This window comes from Jaculus jaculus, chromosome 16 (assembly GCF_020740685.1).
Source record: "Jaculus jaculus isolate mJacJac1 chromosome 16, mJacJac1.mat.Y.cur, whole genome shotgun sequence".
Lineage (NCBI taxonomy): Eukaryota > Metazoa > Chordata > Mammalia > Rodentia > Dipodidae > Jaculus > Jaculus jaculus.
The window spans coordinates 73,693,216-73,706,289 of NC_059117.1; the positions used below are offsets into that span (position 1 = coordinate 73,693,216).

A 13,074-nucleotide genomic window follows, 5' to 3' on the forward strand; every position below is an offset into this window, starting at 1 on the left:
GCTGGCCTCTGACTGCCACGTACACACACTCACATGTGCTCATGCATCTGCACACACACACACACACACACGTCAAGATGTACTACACATATTCATGTATACCACGCACACATACACATGTAAATGAAAACCCCAAACCAACATGAACCACTCATGGTTAAGTATTTAAAAATATGAAAATATCATTAGGGAAATGGGGACTCAGTGACACACATCAGCCACTGCCTCGTGCCCTAAGAAGCATGGCTTATTCTGCTAGCTGGGGGATGATCCCCTTAGAAAGCCGCCGTTGGTGTTCTCGGTTTCCTGATTTTAGGTTGTTCTATCTTAAGCTGGGTATCTCTGCTTTCCAAGCCTACACTCTTGTTGCAATCACATGCAGGTTGTTAGTATGTGGGCAAACTTCCACACATGGTACGAGGAGCAGACATGACTTCATGCTTTGCTGTAGACAAGAGGAACTGCCAAGATTCAGGCGCCCCATGCCCCCAAGTGTTCCTTGGTTTGGAATCCTCTTCTCTGGCTCCGTAGTAATCAGATCATGATTTACATTTGTGAGTGAGCTACCTTGCATATATCCAGGTCCTACACTCCAGAGCTCTGAGATTCCCCAAAGTGCTTCTCACAAATACATTCACACACGTCTGAAAAACATTTTCTATCACTTTTAAAAAATATTTATTTGCAAGCAGTGAAATGCAGAGAATGAGAGTGAATATGGGTGTACCAGGGCCTCTAGCCAGTGCAAATGAACTCCAGATGCATGTGCCACCTTGTGCATCTAGTTTAGATGGGTACTGGGGAATTGAACCTGGGTCCTTTGGCTTTGTAGGCAAGTGCCTTAACCACTAAGCCATCTCTCCAGCCCTTTGTATCACTCTTAGTGGGACCAACCTGAAAGATAATTTTAGATGAGAGTCTCCACCAGTGTGACAAGTTCCGTTTATTTCTGCCCTGTGTACTGTTTAGCTCTAGGGAATGAGGAGAGGGGGATCTGGCAACTTAGTCTAAGGAAGCAGTCGTGAGTATTTTGAAATAAATTATTCTTGTCATTTTGAGGCTTGGGAGGCTGAGACAGGAGGAGAACTGCTAGCTTGATGTTAGCCTGGGCTACATAATAGGACTCTGTCTCAAAGAAAAAATAGTAGCTCTTTTGTGTTCTTTGGTCTTGAAAAATGTTAGACATAAAAATAGAGGGCTTCAGGGCCAGGTGTGATGGCACATGCCTTTAATCCCATCACTCAGGTGGTTGAGGTAGGAGGACTGCTGTGAGTTCGAGGCCAGCCTGAGACTATGTAGTGAATTCCAGGCTGGCCTGGGTTACAGCAACAAGACCCTACCTTGAAAAACCATGCACACACACACAAAAAGGCTTCATCAATTTGGCACCTTACATTCCACCTCCATGCTTACTAGTATTTTGAATTTTTTTTGTTTAATTTTTTGAGGTAGGGTCTTGCTCTAGCCCAAGCTGACCTGGAATTCAGTAGGTAGTCTTAGGCTGGCATGGGACTCACTGTGATCCTCCTACCTCTGCTTCTTGAGTGCTGGGATTAAAGGCATGTACCACCACCATGTTGGGCATAAATGTTTTTATTTATTTGGGTGTGTGTCTGTGTGTGCGTGTGCATCTCTTACTGCACATGAGAGCCAAAAGCTTTAGTCCACCTTTTACTTCTGGCTTTAAGTGAGTACTGGGGAATCGAACCTGGACTGGCAGGCTTTACAAGCCCTCCTACTTGTCATTGTTATTTTCACCAGTAGGCATGGAAACAGAAGAGCCTTGCTTCTCCTATACAGATGTAAGGTTTATGTTTTTGTGTGGATTTTGAATAAAACATAAAAATGGTTCAAGCACTCAGTGGGATGGATCAGGTGCAGCATTTTCTCAATAAGGTTTCTTGGGAATCTATTTCAGTTGGCTTACACACATTTGAACACAGCTTTAGTATTACTGCAGAGACAATACAAAAATGAGAAGAAAATGAGACACCATTACCTGATATGATAATGCGTTAGAAGGAAAGGAGGAGAAAGAGGTGAGCTGGTAAGGAAGGGAGAAAGGGAGGGAGGAAGGGAAGGAGAGAGGAAGGAAGAGGGAGTGAAGGAGAAAGGAAGGAAAGCTGGATGTGGTGGTACACACCAGGAATCCCAGGGCTCAGGAAACTGCAACAAGAGGATAGCAAGTTTGAGGGTAGCCCGGGATACACAGTGAGACTTTGTCTCAAACAACCAAAAGAAACAAAGAGCAAAAAAGAAAGAGCAGACAGAGATCCCTTAACTCCCAAGCCCGGGCCCAGTATTCCCCACCCCCACCGCCCACCCACCCAGGTAGGGTCTGGCTTTGGCACAGGCTGACCTGGAATTCACTATGTAGTCTCAGGCTGGCCTCAAACTCACTGTGATTCTCCTACCTCTGCCTACTGAGTGCTGGGATTAAAGGCATGTGCTACCTTGCCCTGCCAGACCCCAATTTTTACTTACTTGCAAGAAGAGAGAGAGAGAGAGAGAGAGAAGAGGAGAATGAATGAGAATATGCACACCAGGGTCTGGTGCCTCTGCAAACTCCAGATACATGTGTCACTTTGTGTATTTATCTCTAGCTTTATGTGGGTACTAGGGCATCAGGCCTGAAAGCCAGTGCCTCCCTAACAGCTGAGCCATCTCTCCAACTGCTCCCTCCCCCCATTTTGGTTAAAGAGGTGATCTTATGGCTGAAAGTTGAATACAGTTAGGGCATCCCAATTAATACAAAACTCTTTAAGTGTGTGTGTGTGTATATGTGTGTGTGTGTGTGTGTGTGTGTGTGCGCACGCGCACCCTCACTTTCTGAGAATCAAATATTCTATATTTCGATAAAACACAAGTCAGATTTAATGTGCTGGAAGGGAATGTTTTTCAAGACACTTGAACTGCTCAGTTTTCCTGACAACGTGTGCAGTTATGTTAAAAACTTGCATACTCTTGGGAAGGGATATGAGACACCAGCAAGTCAAAACGCCCAGAGGCTGTTATATATTACAGTGCTAATCTTTTCCTCTTTTATACCAAGTGTAATGGCTTGTACTAATTCACATATTCTGATCTGTAAAGAGCCAAACTTAGAGGTTTTGGTTCTCCATCCATTGTCATTTATGAGACTATCAATCTTCTTCCCTCCCTCCCTTCCTTGTTTTCTTTCTCTTTCTCTCTTATTTTTTTTCGAGATAGGGTCTCACTCTAGGCCAGGCTGGCGTGGAATTCACTATGTAGTCTCAGGGTGGCCTTGAACTCATAGCGATCCTCCTATCTCTGCCTCCCTCGTAAGTGCTGGGATTAAAGGCCTGCACCAACAGGCCCGGCCCTGCCATTTTTTTTTTTTTTAGAAGTATTACTTAAAAGCTCTGATTTTAAAAACAAAATAATCAACATAACAAAGGATCGCCCTTATCAAGGCTGGGGCACTTTCAGAAATATTCCTCTACCAACTATCGCCACAGGAGAAGAGTGTGCCTTTGAGAGTTGGTTTCTGCAATTTTGGCAATCAAGGACGTATTGTTGGATTGAAGATGCCCCGACAGAGTCAGCTGCAGGCTGGGCAATGAGGAAGGATGCCCCAACCCTAAGGAAGTAACTTTCAATGCTTTTTTTTTTTCCTGGAAGCCACCTGGAGAATGGGTGCGTGTTTTCTGCCCTATCTACCGTCCTGCTTGCCGCCGAGGTGAAACACTGGAACCAGACAGCTCCCAAACCCACTGACATCTTTCTCTTCCCCAGGCGCGGAGGATTTTCTCGCCTCCTCCCTGCAGCCGGTGTGCGCGTCTCCTTTAAGAGGCGGAGACGGCCCTTCCCTTGCTCCCTCCCAGTCCCCCGCCCTTCACACCTTGGGTGGGAAAAGAGTGGGGGCGGGGCGACCTGCGGGGCTGCGGAGGGGGCGGGATCACGGCGGACGCTCCAATGGCCTTCGCCGTGGACTCTGGCGGCCAATCAGCAGCGGGAGGAGGGCGTGGCGCGACGCTGTTGCAAAGCCTCCAACGTGGGCCTGCGGGCGGCCACGGTCCCCCACCCCCAGCCCAGGGGGTGTGCGAGGGCCAGAGGCCGGGGGCGGAGCCTGAGGCCGGGCCGCGGGGAGGCCCGTGGCTGGCGGGCCGGCGGCGGGTTGTGCGGCCGAGCCGTGGCTGCGCGGAGCCGAGTGCGGGAGCCGGACGGTGCGCGCGCGTGCGCTCCTGCGGCGGGGCCCGAGCCGGCGAGGCGCGCGGGGCTCTGGACGCGCCCGGGTGGCCGGGCTGTGCGCTGCGACCTCGGAGGAAGATGCCCGCGGGTGTCGGGCTGCGGCTGCCGGGCTGAGCGCTCTCCTGCCGGCCGACGCGGGACGACGACGCGAAGCTCCGGGATCCGAGGGCTTCGTCGCCAGCGCCGGGCGGATCGGCCCGGATGGGTGCAGAGTTCGCGGCCCCCGCCGGGCGCTGCGGAGCGGCTGGGGACCGCTGAGTCCCAGAGCGCGGAGGACGTGCGCGGGTGTCCATGCCCCGGCCGGGAGCCTAGTGCCGCGCGGAGCCCCTGGCGGGGCCCGCCCGCGCCCGCAGCCGCCCCGGGACCTCCTCGCCGGAACGCAGCCGGGACTTGGCGGCGCGCTGCAGACAAGATGGCGCGGCCGGTGCCGGGAGCGCCCGGGGCCCCGCCGCGCTCGCCCGTCCCGCTCGTCCTGTGGCTGCTGCTGGCGACGACGGCGGCCGAGCTCGGCCCGAGGGCGCCCTGCGCGGACGGCTGCACTTGCGCCGGGGACTCGCTGGGCTGCGGCGGGCGCGGGCTGGAGACGCCGCCGCGGGACCTGCCCGCCTGGACGCGCAGCCTGTGAGTGTCGCGCGCCCTGCGCCCTCGTGGCGCTGTCATCGGGACGCGGGGGCGGGCTCGGGGCGGTGGGAGGCTTCCCTGCGCGGGGTGCGTCTGGGGGTCTGGTGGTGAGCGCGCGCGGGTCGGGACTGCGGATGAGCGCGTGGACCCGGAGGGATCCTGGAGGTGAGACGAGGTCGTCTCATGGGGGGTCGCCAGGGTGGGCGGGCGGGCGGGCCTGCTGGGTCTGGGGGATTCACGTGCGTGGAGGAGTGGAGATCGTGCGTGGGAGCCCGGGGGAGCGAGCGTGCTGGTGGGAGTGCCTCTGGATCTGGAAGAGAAGCGACCGCGCGTGGGTCGAGGCGAGAAGTGATCCCGTGGGGCTCAGGACGTGAGGGATGCCGTGTCCTGCGAGTGGGCTTTGTGGGGACTGGCGGACTCTTGTGGGAGCCCGGGGGAGCGAGCGTGCCTCGGAGTGCCTCTGCCGTCTGGAGGTGGGCCGCGGAGGTCTGGGATGAGCGCGTGGACCAGGTGCGGGCATGGGTGTGCCCGGCTGTCGCCGAGGGGGTCCGGACGTGAGTGAGGGAGGGCCAGGGGCTTTGTGCGGCCTGGAGGCCGACGCCTGGGTCGTGGAGGTCTGCCGGAGCGCGCGTGTGCGCGGGCGGCGCGACGTGCGACCTCGCTGGACCGTGGGTCGGAGGCTGCGGGCCGGGTGTGCGCGCTTCCGCTCCTGTGATCCAGCTCCTGGAAGCGCGAGCGTCTTGGGCGTCCAGTGGGTAGTGAATGAAGGTGACTCCTGGCCCTGGCGGGACACTACATTATTTATTAGTGAGTGCGTGAGCTGCCTGCCGATCCCGGGGCTATGAAACCGGCTTCCGCAAAAGGGTTCGTTAGACCCTTCCGCAGAGGAGCCAGCAGCTTTGAGAATCGTGGAGATCTGTGAGTACTGTTCCAGATCCTTCCTGTCCGTTCCCTGAAGCCCTTAGGGCTTGGTGAACCACTGGGGTGGGGCCCTGGGGCCCACCCTCCAGCTTCTCCTCCATAAATGGTGCAAATTGGTTGTGGAATAGTGCTGTTTCGGGAGAGGGTGCCAGGGGCTTGGCCTGTCTTAGCAGTATTTCTCCCCAGAGTTTTTTTTTTTTTTTTTTAATAGTGTATATTTTTGGTGCTGTCAGGATTTTGACCTATCAGGAATTAGTGGGACACTTACAAGAGATTTGGTAGGGACAGGAAGACCAGAATTCTGTAAACGTAGGTGGGATGGAATACTTCATTTTACTTCTCACAAGTGCCCGTTTCGGTGACTAGCAATCTCCGTAGAACCGAGAGCGTGAGACATCTATTCCCCCTCAAACGCACTCTCCAGGACTGGTAACCTCTGCTACATTCTTTAAAAATAGAAGCCTCCCCGCACTCCTCCGCACCAAGTTTTAGCCAACACCTGTGACTGCACACACGCTTGAGAAGGGGAGAAAATTCTTTTCTAACAAGAAGATCCCGTGTTTCTGAGAATGGGGCACGGTGTTTCAGTTGATGGGTCTGACAAGTGGAGCCTGCAGCCTTTAGAGTCGGCGGCTTCCTGTGTGGAGCTGGCTAATGTGGTGAAAATGAGAGCCTGGGAGAGGGGTGAGAAGCCCGCGTTGGTCCTTGGCAAGATTTTATTCAGCTGAGGTGGCCTGGGGAAATGTGGTTTTCCTTTGCATACCTAAGGTTTTTTTTTTTTCTTTTTTAAAAATAGAATCATGTGGGCAGAATCAGAATAACTTCCCACCTGTTGGAAGAGTGACTTGCAAAGCCATGTGTCAGTAGCTTTGTGGGGGACACACAGAGTTCCCAAGCTGTGACTTCTGGGAAAGGAAAGACTTCATATTCGCACTTTCCTAGGTTACAAGACCCACTTTACACTGCCCTGTTTTGAAGCAGAGCATACTGGTCGTCTTTTGGCTTTCTGAGACACTTCACATGGCATAAATACCTTTAAAATTGCTTTCTATTTTACTCGCACATTTAATGATCAATAAATACCAAACTGGTTATTTTGAGCTTCAGGGGACTTTTACTATACTGAGGATGGTGTGAACCGATTAGATTGTGAGATCTGAGTAGAGTGCTTTCTGGTTCAATGGGTATTCTTTGGAAAACGCTTGTAAATTTGTCTTTTGCTTAAAGTAAAATCAGTCTGATTTCTCTCCTAACCTTCAAGTCTGTCAAAAGTTTTTTTGTTCCCCCCTCAAGCATGATTTCCCCATCATCCACAGCTATATCTCTAGCCCCATTTAAAGCTTTATTCTGATGTTCCCACAAAAATATGCGCAGGGCTTATATCCCTGGCTAATGAATGGAGAAAGTCTCTGGATATAATAAAACATCTTGTATTGTGTTTACACCCTGTGCTTTCCTTGTGTCTAGAAAATACTTTAAGCTAGTTTATAAGCCTATGAACTCAATTTACTGCAGCCAGTTCAAACAATTTCAGGCTGTGAGTTTGAGATAGTAGGGGACCTGTGGCTTTATGGGACTTTTTTTTCCCCCTTCCTTCTTTTGTAAACAGTGTATTTAATTTTGGATTGCTTGTAGGCCTAGCATAAGGAAAGTAAAACTTTTTAATAGTGAATAAAAATGTAGTGTGAATATAAAAAATGAGCTGATGCTGATAGAGGGGAAAATAGGTTCCTTCCCAGGGCTGAGGAGAACTTATTCTGGACAGTAACTTCCAGGGGTGGAGCCATAACCCAGTCTCCCATCCCATGACGTAGGTGAGGCTGGTATGGTCCAAGCAGTGGTAAATAGCACCCAGGGCTATCAAGCCTTATCCCAGCTTCCCAGAACCTTAGAAGAAGTTGAACTTCTTAGAACTCAATGTTTGCTTTCTTTGAAATTATTTTTGACAGCATGGTTTGAGAAGCTCTTTAAAGAGTATTAAAGGGAATTTGCTTCGGACCCTTGTTACTTGTCTAAGTTTGAGCAGAGGGCTTGGTTAGAAGACACTTAACTGCTGGCTGAAACAATCTGAGAGCCCACTCACTGACAGCTGGGGTGGGAGACAGGCCCGGAGCGGATAAAGCCTGAGTCCGTGCTCTTTGTGGAGAGGCCATAACAAGGGCACCCCAGAAGGACAGCAGATGTGCTCCTGCTGAGCCCCCTTTCTCTGGCGTTATTGGCCTGGGTATCTTTGTATTTTGTGTCTGCAAGGTCAACTCTGGCCTTGCTCGTTTGAGCACATAAGTGGTGGTTATGGTTACATTAGAAAACATCTGTGGTGGCTGTTGTAGTTGGGAAGTAAAAGAGAACCTTTGTCATCCAAGTTTTATAGCTGTTCTCCAAGGCCCAGGTGTGCAGGGTGTTGTGAACTAAGGTTCTAGAAATTACTTACTCTCCTGCTTATGCAAATTACATGAACAGCCCTTTCCAGCACATAAACAGAGATTTTTCTTTTGTTTAAAAGAAGGTCCCTAACTTGTGACCCCTTCCTCTAATTTGTCCTGTTTCTTATCTCCACATCAGAAAGAGCTTGATAGACCTTGAACTTCTTTGGATTTTAGGTGGCTTGTATGGAATAGAGAGAGATTTTCTTATTTTGTGAGGTTGGGGATCCCAACTTAGTCTGAGGCATGCTAAATACAGGCTTGCCCACTGGGCTAGGTCCCCAGCCCTACACATTGTTTCCAAGATTGGGTCATAGCAGAGAAAAATCTGAAAGATGGAAGTGCTCTTAGTGTTTGAGTGAGTTCAGCTGCAGTCCAAAGTCCTTTTCTTTCTTTCTTTCTTTTTTTTTAATCCATTTTGAGAGGGGGATATACTTAGAAAGAATAGATGTGCCAGGGCCTACAGCCACTGCAAACAAACTCCAGATACATGTGCCCCCTTGTGCATCTGGCTTATGTGGGTACTGGTGAATTGAACCTGGGTCCTTAGGCTTTGCAGGCAAGTGCTTTAACCAACCAGTAAGCCATCTCTCCAGCCCCCAAAGTCCTTTAATTTGCAGCAGATTGAAGGGTGGCAGACTCCCTTTCCCAGTGGAGAACCTAACTTGTTAGATATCTTGATCCCCCCCCCACACGCAAGGTAAAATCTTACTCTATCCCAGGCTGATCTGGCCTTGAACTCACTCTGTTGCTAAAGGTGTGTGCCAGTACGCCTGGCTACTGGTACCTTTTTTGTTTTTTCACAGTTTTTTGAGGTAGGGTCTCACTGTAGCCTAGGCTGACCTAGAATTCACTATGTAGTCTCAGGGTGGCCTCGAACTCTTGATGATTCTTCTACCTCTGCCTCCTGAGTGCTGGGATTAAAGGCGTGTGCCACCACGCCCAGCTCTGATACCGTTTTTTTTTAATAACAGGAAGTTTCTGGCAAATAATATTGATTGTGTTGGGAAATAATATTGGTTGCTATGAAAAAAAAGAGTGTTAAGTCTCACTGTATTCACCACCATATGATAAAATTTTTGTGTGTGCATGTGGAGACCGGAGAACAACCTTGAGTGTTGTTCCTCAGGCCCCGTACACCTTGTGTGAGATCCTCTTTCACTGGCATGGAACTCATCAGTTAGGCTAAGGAGCCTCAGGGATCCACCTGTCTCCACTTTGCCTGTGATGGGATGATGAGCCTGCGTTACCACGCCTAATGTAGTGGTTTGAATCAGATGTCCCCCATAAGCTCATGTATTCTAAATGCTACGTCCCCAGCTGGTGGTAATTTGGGAATTGGAACCTCTTGGAGGTGTATTGTTGGGGCCACACTTACAGCTGTTACAGCCACGTCCCCCTTGTCAGTGCTTGGCACACTCTCCTGCTGCTGTTGTCTAGCAGATGTTGGCCGGGAGGTGGTGCCCAGCCTCTGCTCGTGCTGTGTTCTCCCTGCCGTCGTGGATCTCCCCTCGGTTCTGTAAGGCACAGCAGAGCCTTTCCTCCCACGCGCGGTGCCTTGTGCCAGTCAGAGGACGGTGACTGCAGCACCTGCGTGCTTCTCTTCTCTTCTCTTCCTATGTGCTTGTGGGGATCAGACTCAGATTCTTACGCTTTCAAGGCAAGCCCTTTACTGATTGAGCCGTCTCCTTAGCCTCTCAATCTAACTTATGAATACTATGAAAGGAAGCTTCAAGAGCTCCTCCACCACATGAGTTAATACTGCCTCATACTGCCCTTAATTTTAAGATCCCTCCTGCCCTCCTGGATCTCACTCTGTAGCTCAGGCTGCTCTGGAACTTACCGTGTAGCCCAATCTGCCCTCAAGCTCATGTCCCAGCCTCACTTCAAGGTGCTATTTTAAAAAGCGGTGTGCACATTTCTTTCCATAATTACGTTCGGTTACTAGGCTTCACAAACTTTGGACTTGTGAGGGTAGTATCGACAGAGCTGTGCATAGTGCCCTGTGGTGTCAGGAGAGCTGGTTCCTGGCGGACGTCCTCAAGGCCCCGCTCCACAGCCTCCTCCCTCCGGGGTTAATTACCTCGCCTGGGCTCCCTGGCTGCCTCCCTGACCAGTTGGGTCAGCTTCTGGCTGACCTTTCTCGCCCTCAGACTCCATGCTCACAATGAAAGGGCCGCTGCAGCTTTCTGTAGGAGTGTTTGTGTGATGCAGTCATCCTTTCTTTCAGGGTGGACAGAAATGCCCGGGAGTGCACCAGGGGCTTGAGTGGCTCATGCACCTGGCCCGGAGATGTGCACCTGCTGACCCCATGAGCTAGGAAGGCTGGATGAGGGTCCTTGTAGTGGACTGTGGTGATTTTAAAAGTGACGTCACCAGAAGACGGACCCATTCAGCTGAAAGTTCCTGTAAGCAGTAAAGGATGTTGGTGGTAGCAGGGTCCCCCACCCCTTTCTTTTCTTTATTTGTCTAGAACATAAAAGAGATTCCTCTGACTAACCCCAGGACTTGAAAGTTTGGAAGACTGTATGTTTGGTGAGCAAGCCCTAACTTTCAACTCCTTTCCAATGAGCTGGTGACATTTACTCCCTGGGGACCAGCTCCCTTCTCCACCACTGCAATTTGAAACCCCGGGGGTCTTTTAAAAGAGCAGGACTTTGGGCTGTGTTAAAATTCAGAGCTGTTTACAATGCCTGCAGTTTCAAAGGCTGCAGGCATTGTCTTGAGACTGGAGGGAGGAGGGGTGGAGGGAAAATTCCCAGGCCGTGGAGGGGAGTGTGTACAAACCTCAAGGCTCGTCTGGAGTGTGGAAAGCTTAGGGCCATGAAATGTTATATTTCATGACTTAAGCGTGATACTGAGCCATGGGGTCTATCCTCCACCTCATCGCATCACTCCAGCTCTTTCTGTGAGCCGGTCGCTGGTTTGTTTCTCTTTGTATGAAGTTAACTTGTAGGAATTGGTACCAAACCCAGGTTGGCTCTTATCTTATAAACTTTTCACAATACTTTGCTCTCTGCAACCTGCATTTATTATTACTTTTTGCCCGAAGAATTTTACATCACTGCAGCATTTAGGATAGTGGTCAAGACTGACCATTTAATAGGTCACTTCTTTAACAGGCTGAACATAGCCATCGTTGTTAAGCAAAGTAGATGGGTTATAGAAGGGAATGAAAATTGCAGTTTTTTCACTAATGGAATTGAAAGTTACCAGTCACGGGGAATGGGGGAGCTGGTATGCTTGTGAATTTTTCTTACCCAAACACTTCATGCTTTGTATGTTTCTATACTGACATTTCTTCTGTAATTTAACACTCCGTGGGTTTTACTCAAGCATTTTATACACAGTCTTCTGAAACCCAAGTTAACACACTAACTCTGCATATAAAAGGTGTTCTAGTTCTCCCCCGTCAAGGGAGGGCTTAGGTGGCCCTGGAATTCACTGTGTAGTCTCAGGGTGGCCTCACCTCGAACTCCTGGCCACGATCCTCCTACCTCTGCCTCCTGAGTGTGCCTGGCTTGTGTTCTGATTTCTTTTTTTTGTTTGTTTTTGTTTTTTTGAGGTAGGGTCTCACTCTGGTCCAGGCTGACCTGGAATTAACTCTGTCATCTCAGGGTGGCCTTGAACTCATGGCAATCCTCCTATCTCTGCCTCCCGAGTGCTGGGATTAAAGGTGTGCGCCACCACGCCCGGCTTCGTGTTCTGAGTTCTTAGAAGTACATCTTACACTCTGTTTTCCCACTCCGAGCTTGGCACATCCTCTCAGTGGACACTCGGATGATTGATGAAGATACCAAGACAAGGGTGGGTGCGGATGACACTTCCTTCGCTTTCACTGCGCTGAGCATGACAATGCTGTCCTGTCCACGCTGCGACTCCTCACCAGTCTGACTCCTCCTTTCACTAGGGTAATGGCGCAGACATGAAACGTTACCTTGAAGCTCCATTCCTGGTTGTTTCTGCTCTGTAGCAACACATGGGATTTTGGGCAAGCCCCTTTGCTGCATTTTTTTGGTGGTGGTTTCTTTGATGCTGCACTTTTACTAAGAGAATCATAGTGTCCTGTCTTGTGGCTGGCAGGGAGGCTGTACCACTCACTACTGGGAGCGTTTTCGGAGGCCCAGGCTCCAGGGCGTTCTTTCTCATGCCAGGTTGGAGTTTGTAGTGGTCAAGGCTTTCTGGGAAGAGTTCACCTTTGGGGTTTGAAGGACTCTTGGGGCAGGAGCATACCAGGGATTACAGTAGGAGTTTTGGTGGTTCATAGAAAGGGCAAGATGTGAGACTTCTTGTGCTTTTGCAGATCGCAGATGAAGAAGCAGGAAACTACAAACAGTTGCAGCAAATTACACAATTAGCAAAACTTATTGAGGTAGTTTTAAATCTATTCCACTTGTACAAATACTGCCCATTTCTCATCATTCTTTGGAGGAGGTGGGTGGGAACCGAAAGGAAAGTGTGATCCCTGAAGCTGATCATTTTATCCTGTTATTTCTTAAGGTTTCATCCGAACTGAGCCCTACCAAGATGCAGGGAACCTGTGTGGCAGAAGCTTAGGAGAATGTAGGTGTGCTCTTGCAAATAGGGTTAGGTGCCCTCTGGCTTAGGACGCTTCACCTCAGAAGACTTGGAGGAGGGGAGGTGGTTACTGGCTAGAGGCCGAGAACAGGCATGGTAGCTTTGGGGTGGGGATGTGGGCAGTGAACCCAGGGTCACTTGAGTCTGGCAAGGTTAGCCCCCCTGCAAAGCCATTTGCTGTTTGCTTTTGCTCTGGGTACACCTGTCTGAGTCCCTTCCCCCATGAATGGCCATGATCTGAGCCTTGACCACATGAACAGCACGGTGGTCTTTATTACTATTTAGGCTAGCCTAACCGGTAAGGTCCATTGTATGGACA

At 50.4% G+C, this 13,074-nt stretch overlaps 1 protein-coding gene across 5 annotated transcripts in view; it reads left to right on the top strand.

The window, feature by feature from the left end:
- Lrig1 (leucine rich repeats and immunoglobulin like domains 1) overlaps positions 1-13,074 on the top strand; it is a 146,191-nt gene that overhangs the window by 29,370 nt on the left and 103,747 nt on the right. For 2 of the 5 annotated variants that reach the window (XM_045136103.1, XM_045136104.1), the window contains exon 1: positions 4,625-4,833. The exons of the other annotated variants lie outside the window; for them this stretch is intronic. In XM_045136103.1, coding sequence (XP_044992038.1) covers positions 4,625-4,833 — 209 coding nt within the window. Of the gene's footprint in view, positions 1-4,624; positions 4,834-13,074 lie in introns of those variants that run through there. 5 annotated transcript variants of the gene reach the window in all.